Below are 22550 nucleotides of genomic sequence, written 5' to 3' on the forward strand. Positions count from 1 at the left end.
TTCTGCTTTCACTCCGTTGCTTAGGACTGGTTTTCCATCTGAGCTCTCGATATTCATACAGCTGGTTCTCTTTTCTCCAAAGGTCTCTTTAATTTTCCTTTGGGCAGTGTCTATCTTACCCCTAATGATATATGCTTTTACATCCTTACACTTCATTAGTAAAATAAATAAATAAGTAAATAAATAAATAAATAAATGAAGACCGAAGCTCTCTTTACAATAAAGTGACTGTGTACTCATGTTAATTGTTACAACAATACTCTCTGCCATAGAGTGAGTGCAGCTGTTCCTGAGGGGATGTGTTCTGAGTTGGTCGTGTGTAATAAGTTAGTTACTTATGAACTGGTATTAAAGATTAATTATTCTTATGCCAAGTATTTCGTGCTTCCATAAAACAAGGTGTTATTGGAAGCTATAAAGTGATTTAAAATCAATCATGAAAACGTAAAGGTTACTGCTAATTTTTAACAAATGATTTTCTATTTTAACATTAGGTGCATTTGAGTGTTTTCTTCCTTTCCAGATGCCTCTCAAGATGGAAACAGTCACATTGAGAATACAGTGTTGAGATCCATTACAGAAAACAAATCACTTTGTATAGACAGCAGAAAGCTCAGAAATCTCACATCATGGATGCTTGAATTGTATCCACAAATAGTCAGTGGTTCAAAAATCTGTGGTTAATGTGGGAAAAAATCATTATGTTAAAAAATGCACAGTTACCAAGTGACAAAAATGTTGAACACAATCATTCTCACTCAGAAACATTCCTGCATAGTGATACAGAATTTATAACTACTTCAGAAGTTGTCCAGTCACTTAATATATCTCTTGAGCAGTTGGGCAAGTCTCCCATTGCAAAGACAAAATGAATTACAAGAAGTTTTACACATTGAAAGTAAGAACAATTTCCACAACTACAAAGTGTTAACTTTTTTCTGCTTCTGCTGAAAGTTTGTCATCAGAAACAAATAGTGATGTTGAGAAATGTGAAGTTGTAAAAAGAATTTGAAAAGTAAGTTTTCCCATTGTACGGTAGGACAAAAAGGCTAATGCTTCTATCATGTTTACCAGATAATTGAATCATTATGAAGGTAATGTGTGAATTTAATCTACTGAACTAAGTGGCCAGGCAGTCATAAGTAATTCTTAAAGAAAAAGACTTTTTGGAGGATCCAATTTTAAAACCAGAGAAAAGCTTGCCAATAGAGACAATGGGAATTGTATATTTATTTTATGAAGATGATTTAGTTAGTACGACAGTGACAGATATTAAAGACTATGTAACAGTTACTGAATCAGATGGAAGTTAATCAAAGATTTTAAAAAGATTCATATTGCGTAACTGCAAAGAAGCGTACAAAAATTTTAAAGACAATTTTTTCAGCATAAAAATAGGTTTCTCTAAGTTCGCTGGATTGAGATCTAAACATTGTACTGTAGCTGGTCAAAGTGACACAAACTATTTGGGTGGGCACAAATTACCAAAACGTGAAACTAATGATAGAAAATACTAAATTGAAAACTGTAACAAAGGTAAAATTTGAGATGCCTCACAAAAGAGCTTTGTAACCCATCATCTATCAATTGCATCAGTGGGAACAGTGCCTACTGTCAGGTGGAACTGAGATGCATAAAATTTTGGAAGAACCTTTGTTGAAAATTCAATTAAAAAAGTACAATTTCACCAGTGTGTTTCAGTTGACCTTTGTAATCTAGAGACTGGAGATATATTCAGAGGTGTTTATTGATTTATTCTGCAGCAAATTGTCCTCTTTGGTTCAGCATAACTCCACTGCCATGCAGCAGGGATATTTTCTTAACTGCACAAAATAAAACTGGAAGGAATCAGAATTCATTGTCCTGTGTGATTTTTCTGGTAATTTGATTTATTCTGCAGCAAGTTGTCCTCTTTGGTTCAGCATAACTTCATTGCCAAGCAGCAGGTATATTTTCTAACCGCACAAAATAAAATCCAAAAGAATCAGAATTCGTTGTCCTGTGTGATTTTTCTGGTAATTACAGTGGAGTTCTGCAAGATGAACATGGAGTTACCACTGGACAACAATCCATCCCTTTGTTATATATTTCAAAGAGGAAAACAAAGTTGAACATCTTAGTTATGGGCGTATGGCATCATTGGTCGGGAGGCCCCATCCGGTTAAGTTCGGCTGCCAACTGCAAGTCTTATTTCAGTCAATGCCACATTGGTCGACTTGTGCACCGGTGATGAGGATTAAAGAATGTTTTAAAATACAAAAACAAGTACCCGTAGCAGTGTCAGTATATATTGAAAGACCCAATTTTTCAGGTAGCTAATACATGTCACCAACTCACCACTTCACAGCATTAGTGTATGTTTATACACTGAAGATCCAAAGAAACTGGTACACCTGTGTAATATTGTGTAGGGCCCCTGCAAGCATGCAGAAGTGCCGCAACTCGGCGTGGCATGGACTTGACTAATATCTGAGGTAGTGCTGGAGGGAACTGACACCATGAATCCTGTAGGACTGTCCATAAATTCCTTAGAGTACGAGGGGGTGGAGATCTCTTCTGAACAGCACGTTGCAAGGCATCCCAGATATGCTCAGTAATGTTCATGTCTCAGAGTTTTATCATCAGCAAAAGTTTAAGCTCAGAATAGTGTTCCTGGAGCCACTATGTAGCAAATCTGGATGTGTGGGGTGTCGCATTGCCCTCCTGGATTGACGAAGTCCGTCGGAATGCACAATGGACAGGAATGGCTGCAGATGACCAGACAGGATGCTTATGTATGTGTCACTTGTCAGATTTGTATCTAGACGTGTCAGGGGTTTCATATCACTCCAACTGCACACGCCCCACGCCATTAAAGAGCCTCCACCAGCTTGAACAGCTCCTTGCTGACATGCAGGGTCCATGGATTTGTGAGTTTGTCTCCATATCTGTACATGTCCATCTGCTTGATACAATTAGAAATGAGACTCATCTGACCAGGCAACATGTTTCCAGTCATCAACAGTCCAATGTCAGTGTTGATGTGCCCAGATGAGACATAAGGGTTTGTGTCGTGCGGTCATCAAGTGTACATGAGTGGGCATGTGGCTCCAAAAACCGATCTCAATGAAGCTTCGTTGAATGGTTTGCACACTGACACTTGTTGATGGCCCGGCATAGAAATCTCAGCAATTTGCTGAAGAGTTGCACTTCTGTCACGTTGAACAATTTTCTTCAGTCATCATTGGTCCCGTTCTTGCAAGATCTTTCTCTGGCTGCAGCAATGTCAGAGATTTGATGCTTTACCAGATTCATGATATTCAAAGTACACTTGTAAAATGGTCGTACCAGAAAATCCCCACTTCATCGCTACCTCAGAGATGCCGTGTTACACGCCGAATATAACACCACGTTCAAACTCACTTAAATCTTGATAACCTGCCATTGTAGCAGCAGTAACCAATCTAACTACTGTGCCAGACACTTGTTGTCTTACATAGGCGTTGCCGCCTGCAACACCGTATTCTGTCTGTTTATATATCTCTGTATTTGAATACGCATGAAAATACCAGTTTCTTTGGCGTTTTAGTGTATGTGTCTGGTGTAGAGAGTTGATCCATGTTGTTCTTTCATGTGTTATAGTGAGTTTTCCCGAAAAAATGGAAAGGTCAATGCAGAAGATGGTCGAGTTATTACATACCTCTGTACCAGTCTGAGGTCTGCTTGTTGAATTTGTGAACAAAGCAGTAAAAGAACAGCATAAAAAAGATGCTCTGCAGAATTCATTCTCCTTTCACATTCATAAGCAACCTGGAAAGTAATGACACTTGTAAGGAAGAAATTTTTGATGATTTATGCAGAATCATACCAACTAAATAAAAATTTGATAATATCCATATTTAATGATGTTTTTCACTTAGTTACACGTTACACAAACCTTCAGGACTTCCACCAATGCCCCCCTAATTTCAGATACTATTTGGAATTTAAAATCAGCGGATGACATCCAAGTGAAGTTTTGAAAACCAGTGCCATCTTCCGTATTCAGCTCCTATAGCAAGTTATTACTGCCAGTTCTTCTCTGTTATGTTTCATCCACAACAGTGACAACACCTTTTACTTTATTTGCGTAAACTTTCTTGGAGTATTAATAGTTCAGCACCACATAGCATTACAGTTTCCTCATCAGTAGACGTAACATAGCAGAAAATACGAAAACTATACAACAAACAGCGTCGTAGACTATGGAAGTACACTGCAGGAAATCACTGTCACCAGTGTGGACAGAAACCAGAAACAAAGATGGAAATATGTCACAAAATGACACAGGAAACATGTTTCAAGCACAAATATATTTCCATATGTTTCCTTTGACAGTTTTTACGGAGCTTAAACACAATAATGAAGAACGTGTGTGTGTGTGTGTGTGTGTGTGTGTGTGAGAGTGTGTCTTAAAATAGTGTAAGTATTTTGTTCTTCTTCTCTTAGTTTTAGTTTTTGCATATTTAAATTTGTGATTTCGTAGCAGTTTCCTTACCTGATGAAAGACTCACAGCAGTTCAATCATAATAATCGCACCCTTACTTGACACATACTTGACAACAGTGTTCTAAAATAAGCTTGATTTTTGTCAGTTGATATCACACATTTTAGCTTTACAGTTGAGTGTTTGGTATTTACCACTTGAGAAATATGCACTCTGTTTCCTTTCACACTTGCTAAGTAGAAATATTTTTCTACAGTGCTTAATATTCCTGTTATTGTTTGTAGTGACTGGTCTCTATAACAGCCTTGTGTTACTTGATGTTCATATGTAAATTGACTGAATATAAATGTTTGGGTCTTCTAGCCAGCATTAGATAAAAGACATTATCCTCATAAGTTGTTTCTGTGACTAAACAACTAAAGGCAATTTTCAGAGGAAATTTTTGGGTAAGCCTTTAGTACAACAGCACCAAATCCTTGTCTGTTCCCCCAGGTACAATCACTCGAGCCTCAGACTATTACTGGTTAGTGAAATCCCTGCTCCCCCAGAAGCTGTTGTCATAAAATTGTGAGACACTGAATTTCCTTTAATTGCTTTAAACCATGCATCAAGTGGTATGTTAAAAATATCAATAAATACTAAAAACAATGGACTGTTAACTAGTTTATGAAATTTTCTTTTTGTTTCCCACAGTTCGTCTATTGGAACCAGGAAATAATGCAGCATCAAGCAAAGAGAATAAATCGGTCTGCAACTTTAAACTAATGAGACATGTTCCACCACCTACTCATCCTGGACGTGATGTTGGAAATGTAACTGAATGTGATGTCGTTCCTAATTACAACCCATTTTTACTCAGTGGAAATCCTTCTTGGGGTCAGTAACAAGTTGAATAAATATTGTGGCATTTTAACTATTTATAAAAGGTTTGCTGATAGTATAGCTGTTTTTGTTCTTAGTAGTTGGGAAAAATATATCTCACCATAGAACAAGTAAAATAAAAAAAGGCACTGCATTTAGGCTAAAAATGGTGTTACTGCAAAGCATGTACAAAAATAATTATAAGCATGGCACTAAACAGGCAGATGCTTATTTTAAGGTATATCTATATTACCAGGGGATCCGTGTGAAACATTTACATTTTTAGAGTTTTAAATAATAACATACCAGTATTACTTGTAATTTTCAACTTCTAACTATAACATTTACATTTACCTGTTGTCGAAGGGAAGTGTAATGAGAAATATGAGTGTAAAATACAATGTTGTGTTTGCTTCTTACATGATATATCACTAAGGGCACAATAACCTCTAACTGTATTTTGAAATTTTGCTGCGGGGTCGGTATGTCGAACCCGGGACTCCAGATGGCACAGCTGAAGCCAGGACCCATCGTGCCATATTTTGTCAGGAGGCCGAGCAAGTTCAAGAGCGTCGAGGGGCAGTGCAGAGTGATACAGCGGTATTCGGTAACATTGCGTTATTCAGCTAATTTACACAGGGTGTATACGATCCGGGACAACCGGGAGATCCGGGAAAAACCTGGGAACTTTTTCATCCGGAAAAAACCCGGGAATTGTTTAGAATTCCGGGAATTTTTTATTGTTTTAGTTTTCAGTTAAATTTTTGTGATTTTGACTGGTAAGAACCAATACTCTAACAGAGTATATTATTGTATCCCGCTACTGCAGAATAATACTGCAGCAGCAAAACATGAACGGGGGGGGACTCAAGTTGCAAAGGAAATGCGCCGTATACAACAACAAAACGGTGCTCATACGAGCATCTGCCAACAGTAAAGTGTGTCAAAGGCTTTAGGAACACTATGCAATGCTTTACAACAACAAATTGCCTCCAATAAGCGTGATTCGTTTGAGCAGTTGCGTGCAGGCTCTTGCGCATGCGCAGTTGAGTCGCGTATGAGTAGTACCTTCTCCCGCTTCTGGTTACGGAGCAGTCCGAGTTGTGGTGGGGAGGTGGGTCGTCTCCACGTGACCTGTATTTACGTTCAGCGATTTTGTTGTTTTGTCTTTGTTTATTGCTCTCATGTTAAATGATAACAAAACAGATTTTTGTGGCCGAGAGCTATCAAATGAATTAAAATACGTTCGCATAATTATGGCAGGCTAAAATATGTTAATAGTTTCAGATTTTATTTCCATCTTTGACAGTCAAGCATTAATCGCCTTACAGAACAATGATGTTATTTTTGCCGGTTTGCTTAAGTTATTTTGCTTTTATTAATCCTTTCTACTGAGGCAGTCAATTTATTTGAAACTAAGTGTTTAATTTCACACTATTGGCTAGTTTCAGCTGTTCACTACATTTCAAGTGCACGTATGGCATTATGCTATAATAAAGAACCAAACATGAGTACTGGTACTCCAAGAAAATTTACATATGGATGTGCATTTTAAGCCAAATTATGCATTTTAGTATGGTTTGCGAAATCCCGATGCTCTTAAAGTATCCTTTGATGTCTTGTTTCTTTTATGACATAATGTAAAATCTTTTAATGTTTTACACGTACGAACATATGGGCTTCCTGCGTCATCGTAGCTGCACAAGCACGGTGATGCCAATTATCTGGCGCTTTCTTGCGACTGCAGAAACAAACCTATTTCTAACAGGTCGCGGGAAAATATTGCGAATGGTGGTTTGAAAAGCGTTACATTCAAAGCAGATTTCCTTCTCTGAAAGATGAACTATGTGGGAGAATGTACGATGAATTTCTTAAATCACAGAGCGCTTGACTCTCATTTAAAAATCAACTCTTTGAGGATGACCATTTAGAAGAATTTCGAGCCCAGAAGATGAGACACTTGCGACGTTATTAAAAATTTTACTGGCACATTTGTGTGATGTATCTTAAAGTGTAACATGCACAAAAAAAGATCAACATTATATGTGGAAGCTTAGCTTTTCTTCCAACTTATTAATCTCTGAGACCAATATTATAGTCTATGTATATTAATTTAAGCCATTAACTTTTCTTATTTGTGTATTTGCACTACTTAAGAGTGCTCTTGCTATTGGCTGACTACAACACGTGTCCTATTGCTGTCATCAGCTGGCGAGATCACGTGAATGAGCTATGACGCTTACAAAAGCGCATCGCAATCTCGATTTCAATGCTTCGGAAACTGACATGCATTGTTTGGTGGAATTCAGATTTATACCTTTGTAATATGAAAATATGCAGCGTACGTGTTGCTGCACATCAAAGGTCTTTCAAAACATGTTTTTGCCCCTGAGTTTCGTTTTCTAAAGTGCCGAGAAATTCTACGTTGGTATATAAAACCATAAACATTCAAAGGTTTGATGAGTTTTACAGTGCTGAGGAAGAGTATACTGTCACTTAACACAGAAAAAGAGTATTTTCACCTGGGAGAAAGTGTATTTTTAGCCGGGAAATCCGAGAAAAATCCGGGAATTTTTTTTCCCTTGTCCATGTATACACCCTGTTACCGTACTAGATGGTGAAGCATAGTGTCAGCATGCCGCCCGCCAATGTCCCGCGATTCCAGCTGGCTGTCATCAAGGCCCCTCCACCCCGTTTGGCCTGCTCTGTCCGACCATGGGATGAAGGTGGATGTACTGGTCACCCGTGGCCCTTAGGCCGCTGCTGCTCCCAGGACAGGACTGGACTCGAACCAGCACCCTCCTGGACACTGTGCCGCAACTTGCCGCTAGTGGTGCTTGCTGGATGGCAACACCTGCCACCGTCTCTTGCACTGTCGCAGCACTGCTGCGCCTCCCACAGTGTAGGCCTTGCCCGGACCCCGGTACGCCAGGTGGGAAGCGAATGTGGCCTGTAGACTGGAGTGGATCCAAGCCCCTCCTGGACCCGCTGCAGACCACTGTCACTGTCCTCTTTCAGGCAGACCGTGCGATCTCCAAGTTCCAGGGTGCCGTGCCATCCCGCCCTGGTGTTGTGTTCCCGGAGGTGGAATATAGCCCGAACAAGAATGTAGAAACAAAGTACAAGTTCATGCAGAATACTTATAACATTGCTGTCAGACTGACTATGAGTGTAGACCAGCACAGGTCCGTCCTGACGCTTGACTGACCTGGCACTTTCTGTCAAGCTTTTTTTTTAAAGAGCTGGAGCCCCTCCACGCCCACACTGGCATGATGGCCAACTCGAAAGGTCTACTGCCATCTCTGAGTAAGGGTTAGTTTTCACTAGAGTGAGGTGTTGCAGGATGTGGGTACTGTGATGTTTGTGTACATCTGGTTAAGGTTAACCATTAATACGCGCTCATCTCGAGATAGATTGGGTCGAAGTTGAACGAAGGGTAGCAGTCTGAAGGGCAGAGGAAAAAAAGTGCCAAGGCAAGAGCCAAGGGAAAAAAACCTCTGCGATAGTTAGGTCGGGTGGTGAGAGCAGTAGCGGATGTCTTGCTGGCTGCGACAGGTCATACAAGTGTAGGCTTTGTTAGTAGTGGGTGTCATACACGTCAATACCTTTGATGTTGTGTGGTGGTGTTGCTCAGCGGCTACCACTGGGTGCCGGTGTTGAACTCTCAATCAGTATCAGCAACCTGCAACAGTTAGGTTTATCATCATTTTTGTGTCCGATAGGTCATATATCAGATGCACAGTGTATGGAGATGTTGGCGATTTGTTTGTGCATCAGTGGGTGAGCTCGTCGGTTTCTCTCCTGTGGCTTGTTGGTCGGCTCTAATAGCAGCTGGTATATTGGTTTCTCCCTCGCTTCTGACGTAGTGTCAGAGAGAGACAGAAACTATGGCAGGGATAAATTCCCAAATGTCAGCCATTTACAAATTGCCACTCCTGGCTCTGGCCTAGTGCTCCACCTCATACATTGCAATAACTTAAAGCAACGCTGCAGTTTCCTGCCTTGTTTTGCTCCACTCAAAACAAATATTGCATGCAATACCACTGTTACAGCTCCGTGCTCGCAAGTGCCGTGTTTACCTTGTCTGGCCTGCTGGCCAGCAGCCCCAGATTTCATCGTCCAACCGTGCCATCATTGAATTTTGATAAAATTTCCCTTTCCCTCGACTATGACTGATACTAGTGCAGCAATTTTAATTGAACTTTGTATTTTATGTAAGCTTGTTAGGCTGTAGTAGCAATAGGTAAATCACAGTTCAAGGTGGCAGTGACAAATATATTTGTTGTTTCAGAGATTGTACTCCTTTAGAAAAGGCAACTTGTGTGACAGACAGAGATAATGGATTACCACAGTGGTTATGGTTGTAATCTGTGCTTATTTGTGTGCGAATTATCCAGTTAATAATTACTTCAAAACAAAAAAATGGTATTTGTAATAAGATAATAAGAAAAGAGAGTTTCCTATTTGTGATTAGTAAGTTAGCTTCGTAAAATGTAGGTATGCAGCTGGGCATACATGATGCCCTTTTGTGTATGACAGTTAAGAGTCTCTTTTATGTTACATTTTCCCACAAATAGTAAGTGTCAGGAGCCAGTTAAAAATCCTTTCTAGCGATACCTCATTCATATCTGTGTGGTTAGTATATGTCAACAAAATGGGACGTTGACTTGAGAATTAATAGATATGATATTGATAATTCCTTTTACATATGTGAGCTTCTTCATGCTATGACAAACTTGTATTTAAAATAACTTTTCAGATTATGGATGCCAGTGATACCACATTGTTTCTCAGCTACAGTTGTACCAATTTTTGGATATAAAGTAAATTATTCATTTTTTCCCATGATTACGCACAATGCACTAGCACTCTGATGAAGTTCTGTATTTCTCAAAGTTGGTCCGTTACGTATTGATAATTTTACATGGTTCTGGATTATAATACAAAAATATTGTTGCCTTCCCATAAATGACTCTACAAAGTACAAAATACGCCCTCGTTTTTATTTCTGGGTGATAATAGGTGTAACATTGTTGACAACAGATGCCACTTATATTTGATTAATTTACAGACCTACATTATGGGAAGCATGTGATGTGGCATGTCCTGATAAAGTTGTTTTATGTACACTGTATATCCGAAAGTTTTTCATTCACAAGAAGTATAGTTTAGTATAGATGGATCTTATCTTAAAAGTGGAAATGTTCTCATTGTTAATTTGTTCTGGATGTTTCCAGAATGAAATGTAACTTATATATATATTTTGAAATTCGTGCCAAAGGTGTCACATGTACTTCTGTCAGGTTAGCTGTTCAGTTCAGGACACACATTTTGTAAGCTCTTAGAACAATGAGATACTGTACATTATGTCTTTGCATGAACATTACAACATATAGTATACAATAGTGTTTCTGCATTAAGTGAAGGTGTTATTTGACAAGAATGATCTAAAAATAAAAAGTATTGATGGCAAGAAACTGGGATTAAGCTCTAGTTTTATCAAAACAAGCACCCTGGACCATATTTAATTTCAACAAGGTTATGCAATGAGAGCTACAACCATATGCTGATGCCTACTTCACGTTAAGTAATATTAATAATATATTGTCTTCCCTTAGAAAGACATTACATATATTGCAGAAATAGTGTATAACACTAGATTGCAATAAGGCTTTATATTCAATACGAAATATCTAAGGGGAATATGTGCGGGCTCTAGCTGGGATATGAATTTTTTCAAAAGTATGTTATTATGTGAAAACAATATTTTGAAAAAAATTGTTGAAGGGAACATGATGCTAAACATGAATTCTGATAACTGGGACTTCTAGCAAATGAAAGTACAAATTCAGACATAAGATTGTAAAGCAGGACTTCGAAAGAAGAGACAAGAAAAATGCAGAAGATACTTAAAAATTTCTGTTTTTTGATGTGTGTGGTTTTTGAAAGTAGTAAACATGGTAAAAAGTGAAAAATCTATAAGTGAGTCAGTGTGTGCTGCGCCAGGGCATCAGATGTGGGTCAGGACTCAGACCATTTGCAAGTTGAATGAAAACCAGACCAGGACAGTTTGTTGAGAACAATTTTAGCTAAATTAGAGGAACTGAAAAGTGAAATGAAGTCCAATAATGATTGCTTAACATCTGTACTGAAATCTGAAATACAAAAGAGCAGAGAATGAGTAAAAACTAATTTAGAAGAAAACAGTAACATAAAAAAGCATATAAGTAGCCAATTTACAGAAGTAAAAATCTCAAATAAATAACCAATTTACAGATGTAAAAAATCTCTTTGATAGTGAGGTAAAGGAAAGTAATAGCAAAATCAGTTGTGTTGTTGTAGGTTTTTGTGAGGATTTTGGCTCCAGTAATAGTTTGACAAAAGTGAAAAGATCTCTGTAAAGTCAGTGTTGCCAGTAACATGTTTTTTTTTTTTTTTTTTTTTTTTTTTTTTTAAAAAAAAAGATAAAACAGCTAGGAGAAAGTTCAGGTGTTGTTAAGGCATTATGTTGGACAGGTGCTAAACAGAGAACTGGTAAGACTGGAATTTGCTATTGAAATAATAACTGTATCTGAAACAGATGAGTTACAGGAAATTCCTGATGAGGATTGTTAATGAACATACCTTCAGAGGACCACAATCTCTATTTGTGATGTTGGTCTGTAACATTTTCGCTAAATATGGAAACTCTCTTGTATACTGTATGTCATAATGTTCGAGGAAAGACTTATTGTGCAGTATCTCATTGTTTTAAGAGCTTACAAAATGGAGAATGTCCTGAGCTGAACTGATCTGGCCTTTAGTGCCAATTTCATAGTACATATATGAGCAGCTGCATTTTACTCCAGAAACATACGGAACATTTGGTAAGTCCAATTACCTAAGAGAACATTTCCACTTTTTAGATTGAAGATCGATCTATACTAAACTGTTTTTTTTTTTTTCTTTTTCTTCTGAATGAAAAACTTTTGGAAATATAGTGCAAACAAAAGATGCTGAGATGAGTGTGAAAATAAATTGAATACTTTTTCGAAATAAGCCATGTCACATGCTTCACATTATGTAAGTTCGTAAATTAATCAAATGTAAGTTGTGTAGGATTGCATTGTGTACTTTGTAGGGACATTTATGGGAATACAACATAATTTTCATCTCATAATCCAGAAGCTTGAAAAATTATCAGGGACTTGATGCTCATGCAATATTATTTCAGAGACTGCATGCTTTTTTCAACTCATCACTTTAACTTTTCATAATTATCTTCTATCCATCTGTCATCTTCTTTTTTGTGTAGAAATTATTTGGTAGATACATAGGTGACTTATTATAAGGAAATAATCTCAGAATGTCAGGAAAAGATTGCTCTGTAATGTTATATGCTGAAATTGAAAATTTTCTGTATATTGAAACTAAAAGTATTTATTATTACTATTTATGTTGAAAACCTTTTGAATATGAAATAACATTTATTACTCGTTATGCAAATTGAATGTGGATAGGGGAGAAAGAGAAAGGAAAGGGAAGGAACTATTGATGTCAGCTGCACTGGTACTTTATACAGAATCAACAGTGATGAGTGAAAATGTGTGGCAGACCGGGATTCATCCAGAAATCTGCTGCTTACTAGACAGTTGTGTTAATCACTGCACCCTCTGGACACAGTGTTTATAGTAATTGCGTGCACTATCTCGTCACGTCTCCCAGCCTACCCGCATACCCACCAAGCACCACCTGTCCACAGTCACCATCCATGTCCTCCATGCTCACTACTTTATGATTCCCACACGAGATCGAATGTAATTATGCATCTGCACTGAAGGCAGTGCATTCGTTGTTCATTGAGGCGAATCAGTTATATGAATGGAGAGACATCTACAGACGTTAAAGTAACCTCTGGCGTGCCACAGGGGAGTGTTATGGGACCATTGCTTTTCACAATATATATAAATGACCTAGTAGATAGTGTCGGAAGTTCCATGCGGCTTTTCGCGGATGATGCTGTAGTATACAGAGAAGTTGCAGCATTAGAAAATTGTAGCGAAATGCAGGAAGATCTGCAGCGGATAGGCACTTGGTGCAGGGAGTGGCAACTGACCCTTAACATAGACAAATGTAATGTATTGCGAATACATAGAAAGAAGGATCCTTTATTGTATGATTATATGATAGCGGAACAAACACTGGTAGCAGTTACTTCTGTAAAATATCTGGGAGTATGCGTGCGGAACGATTTGAAGTGGAATGATCATATAAAATTAATTGTTGGTAAGGCGGGTACCAGGTTGAGATTCATTGGGAGAGTCCTTAGAAAATGTAGTCCATCAACAAAGGAGGTGGCTTACAAAACACTCGTTCGACCTATACTTGAGTATTGCTCATCAGTGTGGGATCCGTACCAGATCGGGTTGACGGAGGAGATAGAGAAGATCCAAAGAAGAGCGGCGCGTTTCGTCACAGGGTTATTTGGTAACCGTGATAGCGTTACGGAGATGTTTAACAAACTCAAGTGGCAGACTCTGCAAGAGAGGCGCTCTGCATCGCGGTGTAGCTTGCTCGCCAGGTTTCGAGAGGGTGCGTTTCTGGATGAGGTATCGAATATATTGCTTCCCCCTACTTATACCTCCCGAGGAGATCACGAATGTAAAATTAGAGAGATTAGAGCGCGCACAGAGGCTTTCAGACAGTCGTTCTTCCCGCGAACCATACGCGACTGGAACAGGAAAGGGAGATAATGACAGTGGCACGTAAAGTGCCCTCCGCCACACACCGTTGGGTGGCTTGCGGAGTATAAATGTAGATGTAGATGTAGATGTAGATGAATGCATGATGTCTGGTTCTTTTGGACATGTCTGAAAGAACAGACATCATACATTCATCTAACATTATTACATTTAAAGTTTTAGTCCAAAGTCTGTGTGATCGAAAGTTGTTTGTAGGATACTTATATGCTTTTTTCAGACACAATTTACATTTGATCTAAATTGTTCAAAGAAAGATGTGATGTATAGTATTGTTGCTGTTTTGAAATAGTTGACGATAAATGGTTATGAAATTTCAACGTTTTGTGGAACTTTTGTGAAATTTTTAAAAGTATGTGGTTTTGATATGGCCCAGTATCATCAAAAATATTCATTATAGCGCAAAAAAAAATATATTTGGAGCTGTTACAGACTCTTCATCGATGCACCAATTATCCAGAACACTGATATACAATATAAAAAAGTATCTGAGGCACATTCAGGCCACCGTACCTCTTGGAGCCGTGCCGAGTATATTGTTTTGGTATGGTTTTGTGAAACTCAAGTTTTTTCCAGATAAACCACATGCCTATTACATTCTGTATGCAATAAATGTGTAGTTCAAAAGACCATAGTTCTCAAGGCAGCAATATCACTTTGTTCCATAAGGGATTTGTGTCCGTCCTTACATTTTCCGAACTAAAAAACCCAAGTCTTTTAGAAGGCAAAGAATGGGCATTTCCAAACCCTCATTTTCAATTGTGTATTGTAGTTGGGTATGGACTTTACTGGCCGTAGGATGCTTTGCTCTGCTGTAGTATTCTAACAAATATTCCTTGCAGACCATGTCTTTATTAAAATTGTCCCTGTGACTGAGTCTGCATTTCCCTTTAAATTTCTTTCTTGGTGAATGGAAGACAGTACTTACAGCCTCTGAAGAAATTATGATGCCACTAACATGTGGCATTGTTATTTCTCAGACTCTTCTTGCTCCTGCCATTATGTTTGTGCTTGAACAAAGTTATAAGACTTTAAATATTACATCTTTAGTTTGTTTTTAATGTTCACATTTGGTCCTGGTAAACACCAATAAGATGTAGGCTAGTAACTGTGCTATGTACAAAATGTTACTCTACAGTACCACTTATAACAATCTGTGAAGGAGAACAATTTCATGGAACAAACCGAAACAATCACATCAAAGTAGGAAATTTTGATGACTGCCCAGCCTATACCTGACACAGCAACATTACAGGGGCAAATTGGCATAAGGCATAAGGGGCTGACACGCGTGCAACCTTGAGCCACCTGGTTTTATTATGGCAACTGTAGTGTTCATTATGACTTGATGAACACTGGGTTAAAAAACTGTATCTTCTGTTGTTTGATTTTATAACTGTTTATATATTCGGCATCAGTTATCGTCTTATTTTTATTCCTTTCTTTATGGACTTTATGCTGACTTTTCCAAATGGAGAAACATATACAACACATGTTGAATGTGCACGCTTCTTATGGTGTATCAAGATATAAAAGAACAAGGAATTGGGATGCATATTTAAGACCATCAGTTTTAAATTACAAGACAGGGATTAAATGCCCTCGGGCATCATTTTGATTCATTTATGTTATGACATAAATTTACTGATGAAGATGACTGGGATACAGTAGACACTTAATATACAGAGTGAACCAAAATTAATGATTTTGTGTGTCAAAGCACAATTCCTTGGATCCTAACAACACAAAAAGTCTGTAACAAAAATTTCTTTCTGTGCATATTTTTAGTACAAAATGAACAGCAAAGAACAGCTTAATCACATGTACAACAAGCATCTTAATTTAACATTGCAAAGTTATACTACTCAGTTAGTGCAGTGGATAGAATTTTGCACTATAATACATGAAGAAATGAACTTGCAGTTTTGAAGATAGATGGAAACTAACCCGAGAAAGCCTGCCAACAAAGTTTCAAGAACTGGCTTTAAGTGATGACTCCAGGAATATACCAAAAACCCCTACATGCCACTCTTGTAGGGATTGTGGGAACAAGATAAGATTAATTACAGCACACACAGAGGCATTTAAACAATCATTTGTCTTGCGCACCTTATTTTAGTGGAATGGGAAAAAGCCCTAATGACTCATACAGTGGGATGTACCCCCTGCCATGCACTTTGCAGTGTATAGTTGTAGATGTATGTTTCCTAATTTTAGACTTCGTGATATGGTATGTGGCTTCTTAATCACTATACAACAATTACAGCGGGTTTTATACAAAACACACGAAAAAAATGTGTGTGTGTGTGTGTGCACGCGCGTGCGCGTGCGTGTGTCAAAAAGGAGGGCAATGGAGAACAGTGCCAGATGAAGTGGTGTGCTGGAGACTGGAGCCTGTTACAGATACTATACTCTTCATTTGGGCACATCAAGACGATCCAGAAACCAAATTAACAAGAAGAATTATAGCGACACTGGAATCTGAAACAACAACTAGGACAGCGCCAAAGAAATTAGAGAGGATACGGAAGAACTAGAAATAGTCCTGGATGATCTTCAAAACGAAGCAGAAATTCTCAGGAAAATGTAAACAAGAAAATAACATTCAAACCAAAAATAGACAATTGACAGATGAGGAAATACAGGAAAGATTAGGACAAATTGAGAAATACTGGGCAGAAGGAATGAAACATGGATGCATTAAAAAAGTTGGTAAGAAAATGATTTTGCAAAGTGGTTTAATGAGGCCATAAAATTGTATACTAATGACATATATCCTAGGTAGTTCCTGTGCAGATATGCAAATCACATAGTCACATTGTGTAAGCATATTGTTTCACACTACTCCACCAACTGCATTAGAATCCAGTTTCCAGTATATCCTCGTGCCATGGGTTCTGTTGATTAGGACTAATCATCAAGCTTGCCATTTTTAAACCCATTACATTTCTTAAACACATTTCGTCACCAGCAGGGCTAGCAACTCACTTCAAAGGTATTCTGTTACCATTTGTATTATAATCATCTGGAGCTTCACTTCAGAGACATGTTCCCTTCTTTTTCCATCACTGAGCAAAGTTCATCTATAGGCTAGACTTACTCCAGTTAATGAGGAAGCCACTATAAAAGCTATACACCAAGAACTGAAATGAAGTACATGTGAGGTAGCTAGATAATTGCCTGCATTGCAACAAACAGCCAGAACCTTTCCTAGGAAATGGATTAGTCATGTTATGATCTTAATATTTGGCTGATTTGAATCCACTAGATTTCATCTTTGTGGGGGCACTTGAAGGAGTGTGTTTATGCTACTTCACTCATGAGTGTGGAAAAATGGGTAACATGCTTCCCTGCAGCTCTTGTAACTGTAGATGAAGTTATGCAGTGAAATGTTCAGGGAAGCAAGAAGCAGTGGCTTGCTCAATATTTAGAAATTAAAGAGAGGTCGCTTTGAGCATCTGTTGTGAAGGCTGTGTATGTTCTGTGAAAGACATGTTGTCAGTGGTAATGTGTTTGATATATTGCAACTGGCCCCTCTTACTGAATTTTATATGTATCTATAACATCTTCACATTGATAAGCCTTGTAGTTATTTCTTTCCTATGGTAGGTAATTTATTTTTAACTCTCCTACTCTTTACCCTTCATTAAGTTTTCTGACATGTTTGACTAATAATTGTTATGTTCAACATTGTAGTAATGGGATTTTTATTGTTTAAGGAATACCGTGTGCTACCTCATTATTGGAGAGATTAAAATCACAAAAATAATTAAACCCAAAATCAAATGCTGAACCCTACCCATCATCTGTGTGACACAGCTACATGATATTGAATGAAGATATTGTCATACGTGTGATATAGTATTACCCTATGTATCACATAAATTCATTGGCGTAAAACTGCTGTTGATTAGAGTCATTTGAATTAAATATTATATTGTTTTACATTTACATAATAAAGACTAATAATGAGTTACTTACTGTTGGAATTTACATTTCAGCTTTCGTGAATTTATTTAATGTTCAGTAATATCTCTGAAATAGAGTACAATGCTTTTTTCCTTTTTTGTAATTTTATTTATTTTTTACTTGTTGTGAATTATGAAAATAAAACAATGGATAATCCAGGATGGAATAATGACAGTATTATGGAAAGGACAGATTGCAACTCACCACATAGCGGTGACGTTGAGTCATGGATAGGCACAACTAAAAGACTATCGAACAAGTAAGCTTTTGGCCAAAAAAAACATTCTTGTGAACTAGACAACATACACACACACACTCATGCAGACACAAGTCACACACACATGACCAATATCTCTGACTGCCGAAGGCAGATTGTGAGCAGCTGTGCATGATGGGAGAGGCAGTCTGGGTGGTGGGGGTAAGGAGGAGACTGGAGCAGGGAGGGGGAGGGATAGCAGGGTAGGGGCAGGGATAGCAGGGTAGGGGTGGAGGACTGTAAAGTGCTGTTTGAGGAGACATAATGGGATGAGATGAAGGGAGAGTAAGGCAGCTAGGTGCAGTCAGGGGGTTAGAAGGCAAGGGAAGGACAGCAGAAAACAAGAGAACTAAAAAGACTGTGGGTGCATAGGTGGAATAGAGGGTTGTGTAGCGCTGGAGTGAGAACACAGAAGGAGCTAGGTGGATGAAGGACAATGACTAATATAAGGCTGAGGTCAGGAGCCTTATGGGAATGTAGGATATATTGCAGGGAGAGTTCACATGTGCACAATTCAGAAAAGCTGGTGTTGGTAGGAAGCACCCCTGTGAAGCAGTCATTAAAACAAATGTTGTGTTGGGCAACATGCTCAGCAAAAGAATGGACCAGCTGTTTCTTGGCCACAGTTTGTCAGTGGGCATTCTTGCAGACAGGCAGCTTCTGGGTTGCCATGACCATATAGAACACAGCACAGTGGTTGCAGCTTAGCTTGTAGATTACATGACTGGTTTCACAGGCAGCCCTGCCTCTAATGGGATAGGTGATGCCTATGACCGGACTTTAGTAGATGGTGGTGGGAGGATGTATGGGACAGCCTTCCATATAGGACTATTAAAGGGGTATGAACTATGAGACAAGTGCTTGGGAGCTGGGGTTGTGTAGGAACGGACAAGGATATTGTGTAGGTTTGTTGGGGGGCAGAATATCACTGTGGGAAGGGTGGGAAGGATAGTGGATAGGACAATCCTCATCTCAGGGCACGACAAGAGGTAGCAGAAACCCTGGTGGAGAATGTGATTCAGTTGCTCCAATACTGGGTGGTACTGAGTCATGAGGAGAATGCTCGTATTTGGTTGGGTGGTGGGACTTTGGTGGTGGTGATGGGGGAGGGGGGGGGGTTACTGGAGAAATAAGGCATGGGAGATCTGTTTGTTTCTGTACATGGTTTGGTAATTATGGTCTGTGAAGGCCTCAGTGGGAGCCTTGGTATATTTCTAGAAGCACAGCTCACCACTACAGATGCAACAGCCATGTGTGGCTAGGCTGTATGGAAGGGACTTCTTGGTGTGGAATGTGTGGCAGCTGTCAAAGTGGAGCTATTGCTGGTGGTTGGTAGGTTTGAAATGGGTGGAAGCACTGAAGTATCCATCTTTGAGGTGGATATTGTTAATGAGGAAGGTGACTTGTTGGGTTGAGGAGGACCAGGTGAAGAGAATGGGAGAGAAGGTGTTCAGGCTCTGGAGGAATGTGGAAAGGGTTTTGTCACCATTTATCCAGATCACAAAGATGTCATCAATGAATCTGAACCAGGTAAGGGGTTTGGTGTACTGATTGGTTACAAAGGATTCCTCTAGATTGCCCATGAATAGGTTGGCATAGGATGCTACCATGCAGTTGCCCATTCCAATACCCTGGATTTGTTTGTTGGTGATGTCTTCATAGGAGAAGTGATTGTGGGTGTGGATATAGTTGATCATGGTGACCAGAAAGGAGGTAGTAGGCTTGGAATCTGTCAGGTGTTGGGAAAGGTAGAATTCAATAGCTACAATGCCATGGACATTAGGAACGTTGGTGTAAATGGAGATGACACCAATAGTGATGAGCAGGACACAATGTGATAAAGTAGCAGGAACTGTCGAGTGTCTGTTGATGAAATGGGTGGCATCCTTTACACAGGAGGTGTTGGTCTACGAGAGCAGAGATTCTCTTAGTGGGGGGGACAGCCTTCCTTATAGGCCTATTAAAGGGGTATGAACCATGAGACAAGTGCTTGGGAGCTGGGGTTGTGTAGGACAAGGATATTGTGTAGGTTTGTTGGGGGGCAGAATTTAATTGTGGGAAGGGTGGGCCCCAATGGGGCATCCTGTGTGGTTGGGTTTATGGACTTCAGGAAGCATGTGGAAGGTAGGTGTGGGGGGAGTGGTAGGGGTGTGGAGAGACATTGATTTTAGGGAGAGGTTCTGGGATGGGCATAATGATTTGAGGAGTGACTGAAGATCCTGCTGGATTTCTGGAATGGGGTCACTATGGCAGGGATTCTAGGTGGATGAATCTGCCCTCTTGCCATGTACTCCTTGTGGTTCAAAACAACAGTGGTGGAGCCTTCGTCAGCAGATAGGATTATAAGGTCAGGAGCAGCTTTTGGTGATAGATTGCAGTTCTTTCTGCAGATGTAAGATTAGCTTGGATTTTGAGGGATTTGGGGAATGATGGTGAGGCAAGGTTCAAGGTTACGAAGTTCTGGAAAGTTAACAGGCAATGATTTGGAGGCAGTGGGAGTGGATCATACTTGGATGGAGGACTGAACTAAGTCAGATAGGGTTCAACATTGGTCTCTGGTTGAGTCTGACTGGTAGGGTTGGTAGCCAAAAAGTGTTTCCACTGTAGGGACTGGGAGAAGGAGAGAAGTTCTTTAACCACTCTTTGGGAGTGGGGCAAAAGGTGATGCCTTTGGAAAGGACTGATACTTCTGTGGGGCTAAGGCTTTTGGAGAAAGGTTCATGACTGTGTTTTTGATCTGTTTAGTTTGTGGTTCTGTGTGATGGTGGGTGGGAGTTTTTGAAAATGGGGTAACTGTAGTAGGTCTGTGAGGCAGGGTTTGTCAGCAATCAGGGGATGTTGGGGAGGTTTTGAGATAGTTGTAGAGGTGGTGTATAATGATAGTCCAATACGAGAGTGGGAGGTGAACAGCTTGAAGATATTTTTGGGGTGGTGTTGTGTATGCTGCTCTAATTCCTGGGGGGCAAGAGTTGCAGTGTGTGAGATAGGATCCACAAAATTGGGATTGCACAGCAGGAGAATTTTACAGATGGAGAGGAGGTATGGTAAGAAGGTTTGGGCCTGATTGACGTGGTTTTTCAGGAGCATGTTGATAAGGGTTAAAGACTGGCGGAATCTGAACAAATGGTGTTCATTGTGGAAGGAGAGTGTGCAACAGAGGATGGATAATTTGTTGTTAAGGCCATTTGGGGGGATTCCATGAGCCAAGCAACAATGCAGGAACAGTATGTGGAACAGGGTTCTGGCTAGGGATAAGGAAACTTTTCTGTATTGGCACAGATGGAAGGAACAAGAAGCCACATATAAAAACGTAGAAAAATACTTAATCAACCTAGAAATATGTGCCAAAAAAAAAAAAAAAACAAAAAAAAAACAAAATACACAAAAAATGTTGGAGAAATCACAAAAAGGATGGAACGGCTGAAGTATGGTGAATCAAGATGAAACCTGAGGGAGTAGGCTGATAGTTAAAGGCGAAAACCCACTGAAATGGATGTGAAAGCACAATGAGATCAAAGCAAGTTTGCAATGGAAGAATGGGGACAGCAGATATGACTAGATTAGGTGAGGTTGGTATAATATAAGAAAGGAGAAATAGTGGGAATGGGGAGGTGATAGAAGGCTGGGATACAAGTTCGTGTGTCAAGGGAAGATACAGAAACTGATGTGGAAATATAGCCTTTTAGCTGTGTGTTATGCGCAAGCAAGACAGCTGATACATTGTGGCTCGCAAATAATAGCATGGCGTGCAGTTTAGAAAAGAAAGTCGGACAGACACTGAGTACAGCAATGTCTTATCAAATAGTAATGAAGGAAAACAGCACTGGGTTTCAGCACGGAAGAAAAGCTGACACACACACACACACAGTCATGCTAACAGAACTCATACACATGACCAATGTCTTTGGCTGCTGTGGCCAGATTGTGAGCAGCTACGCATGATGGGAGACATAGTCCTGGTGGTGGCAGTAAAGAGGGGCTGAGATGGGGGTTGATTTGATTTGATTTTATCAGGGAAGCAAAAACAACATTGGTGAAGCCCATTGCTGAGTTTATTGTGTGGTATCATGCCCTGTGTCTCTAGTAAAGCCAACCAATGCCCTTGAACAGTGCAAGGAGATCCTTTACCAGTGCTTTGCTAGACACATTTTCTTCAGATCTGGTTGATTTGAATATTCTGTGTCTTTTAATCTCCAATGCCTCGCATTCAAAGATCAAATGTGATGTGGTTTCCTCTCCCACACCACACATCCTACATTTG

The 22550-nt window shown here is 39.4% G+C and overlaps 1 protein-coding gene across 1 annotated transcript in view; it reads left to right on the forward strand.

The window, feature by feature from the left end:
• Positions 1-22550, forward strand: part of LOC126162487 (piRNA biogenesis protein EXD1-like) — a 191418-nt gene that overhangs the window by 12462 nt on the left and 156406 nt on the right. The window contains exon 3 of the mRNA XM_049919030.1: positions 5159-5341. Coding sequence (XP_049774987.1) covers positions 5159-5341 — 183 coding nt within the window. The remainder of the gene's footprint in view (positions 1-5158; positions 5342-22550) is intronic.

This window comes from Schistocerca cancellata, chromosome 2, assembly GCF_023864275.1.
Source record: "Schistocerca cancellata isolate TAMUIC-IGC-003103 chromosome 2, iqSchCanc2.1, whole genome shotgun sequence".
Lineage (NCBI taxonomy): Eukaryota > Metazoa > Arthropoda > Insecta > Orthoptera > Acrididae > Schistocerca > Schistocerca cancellata.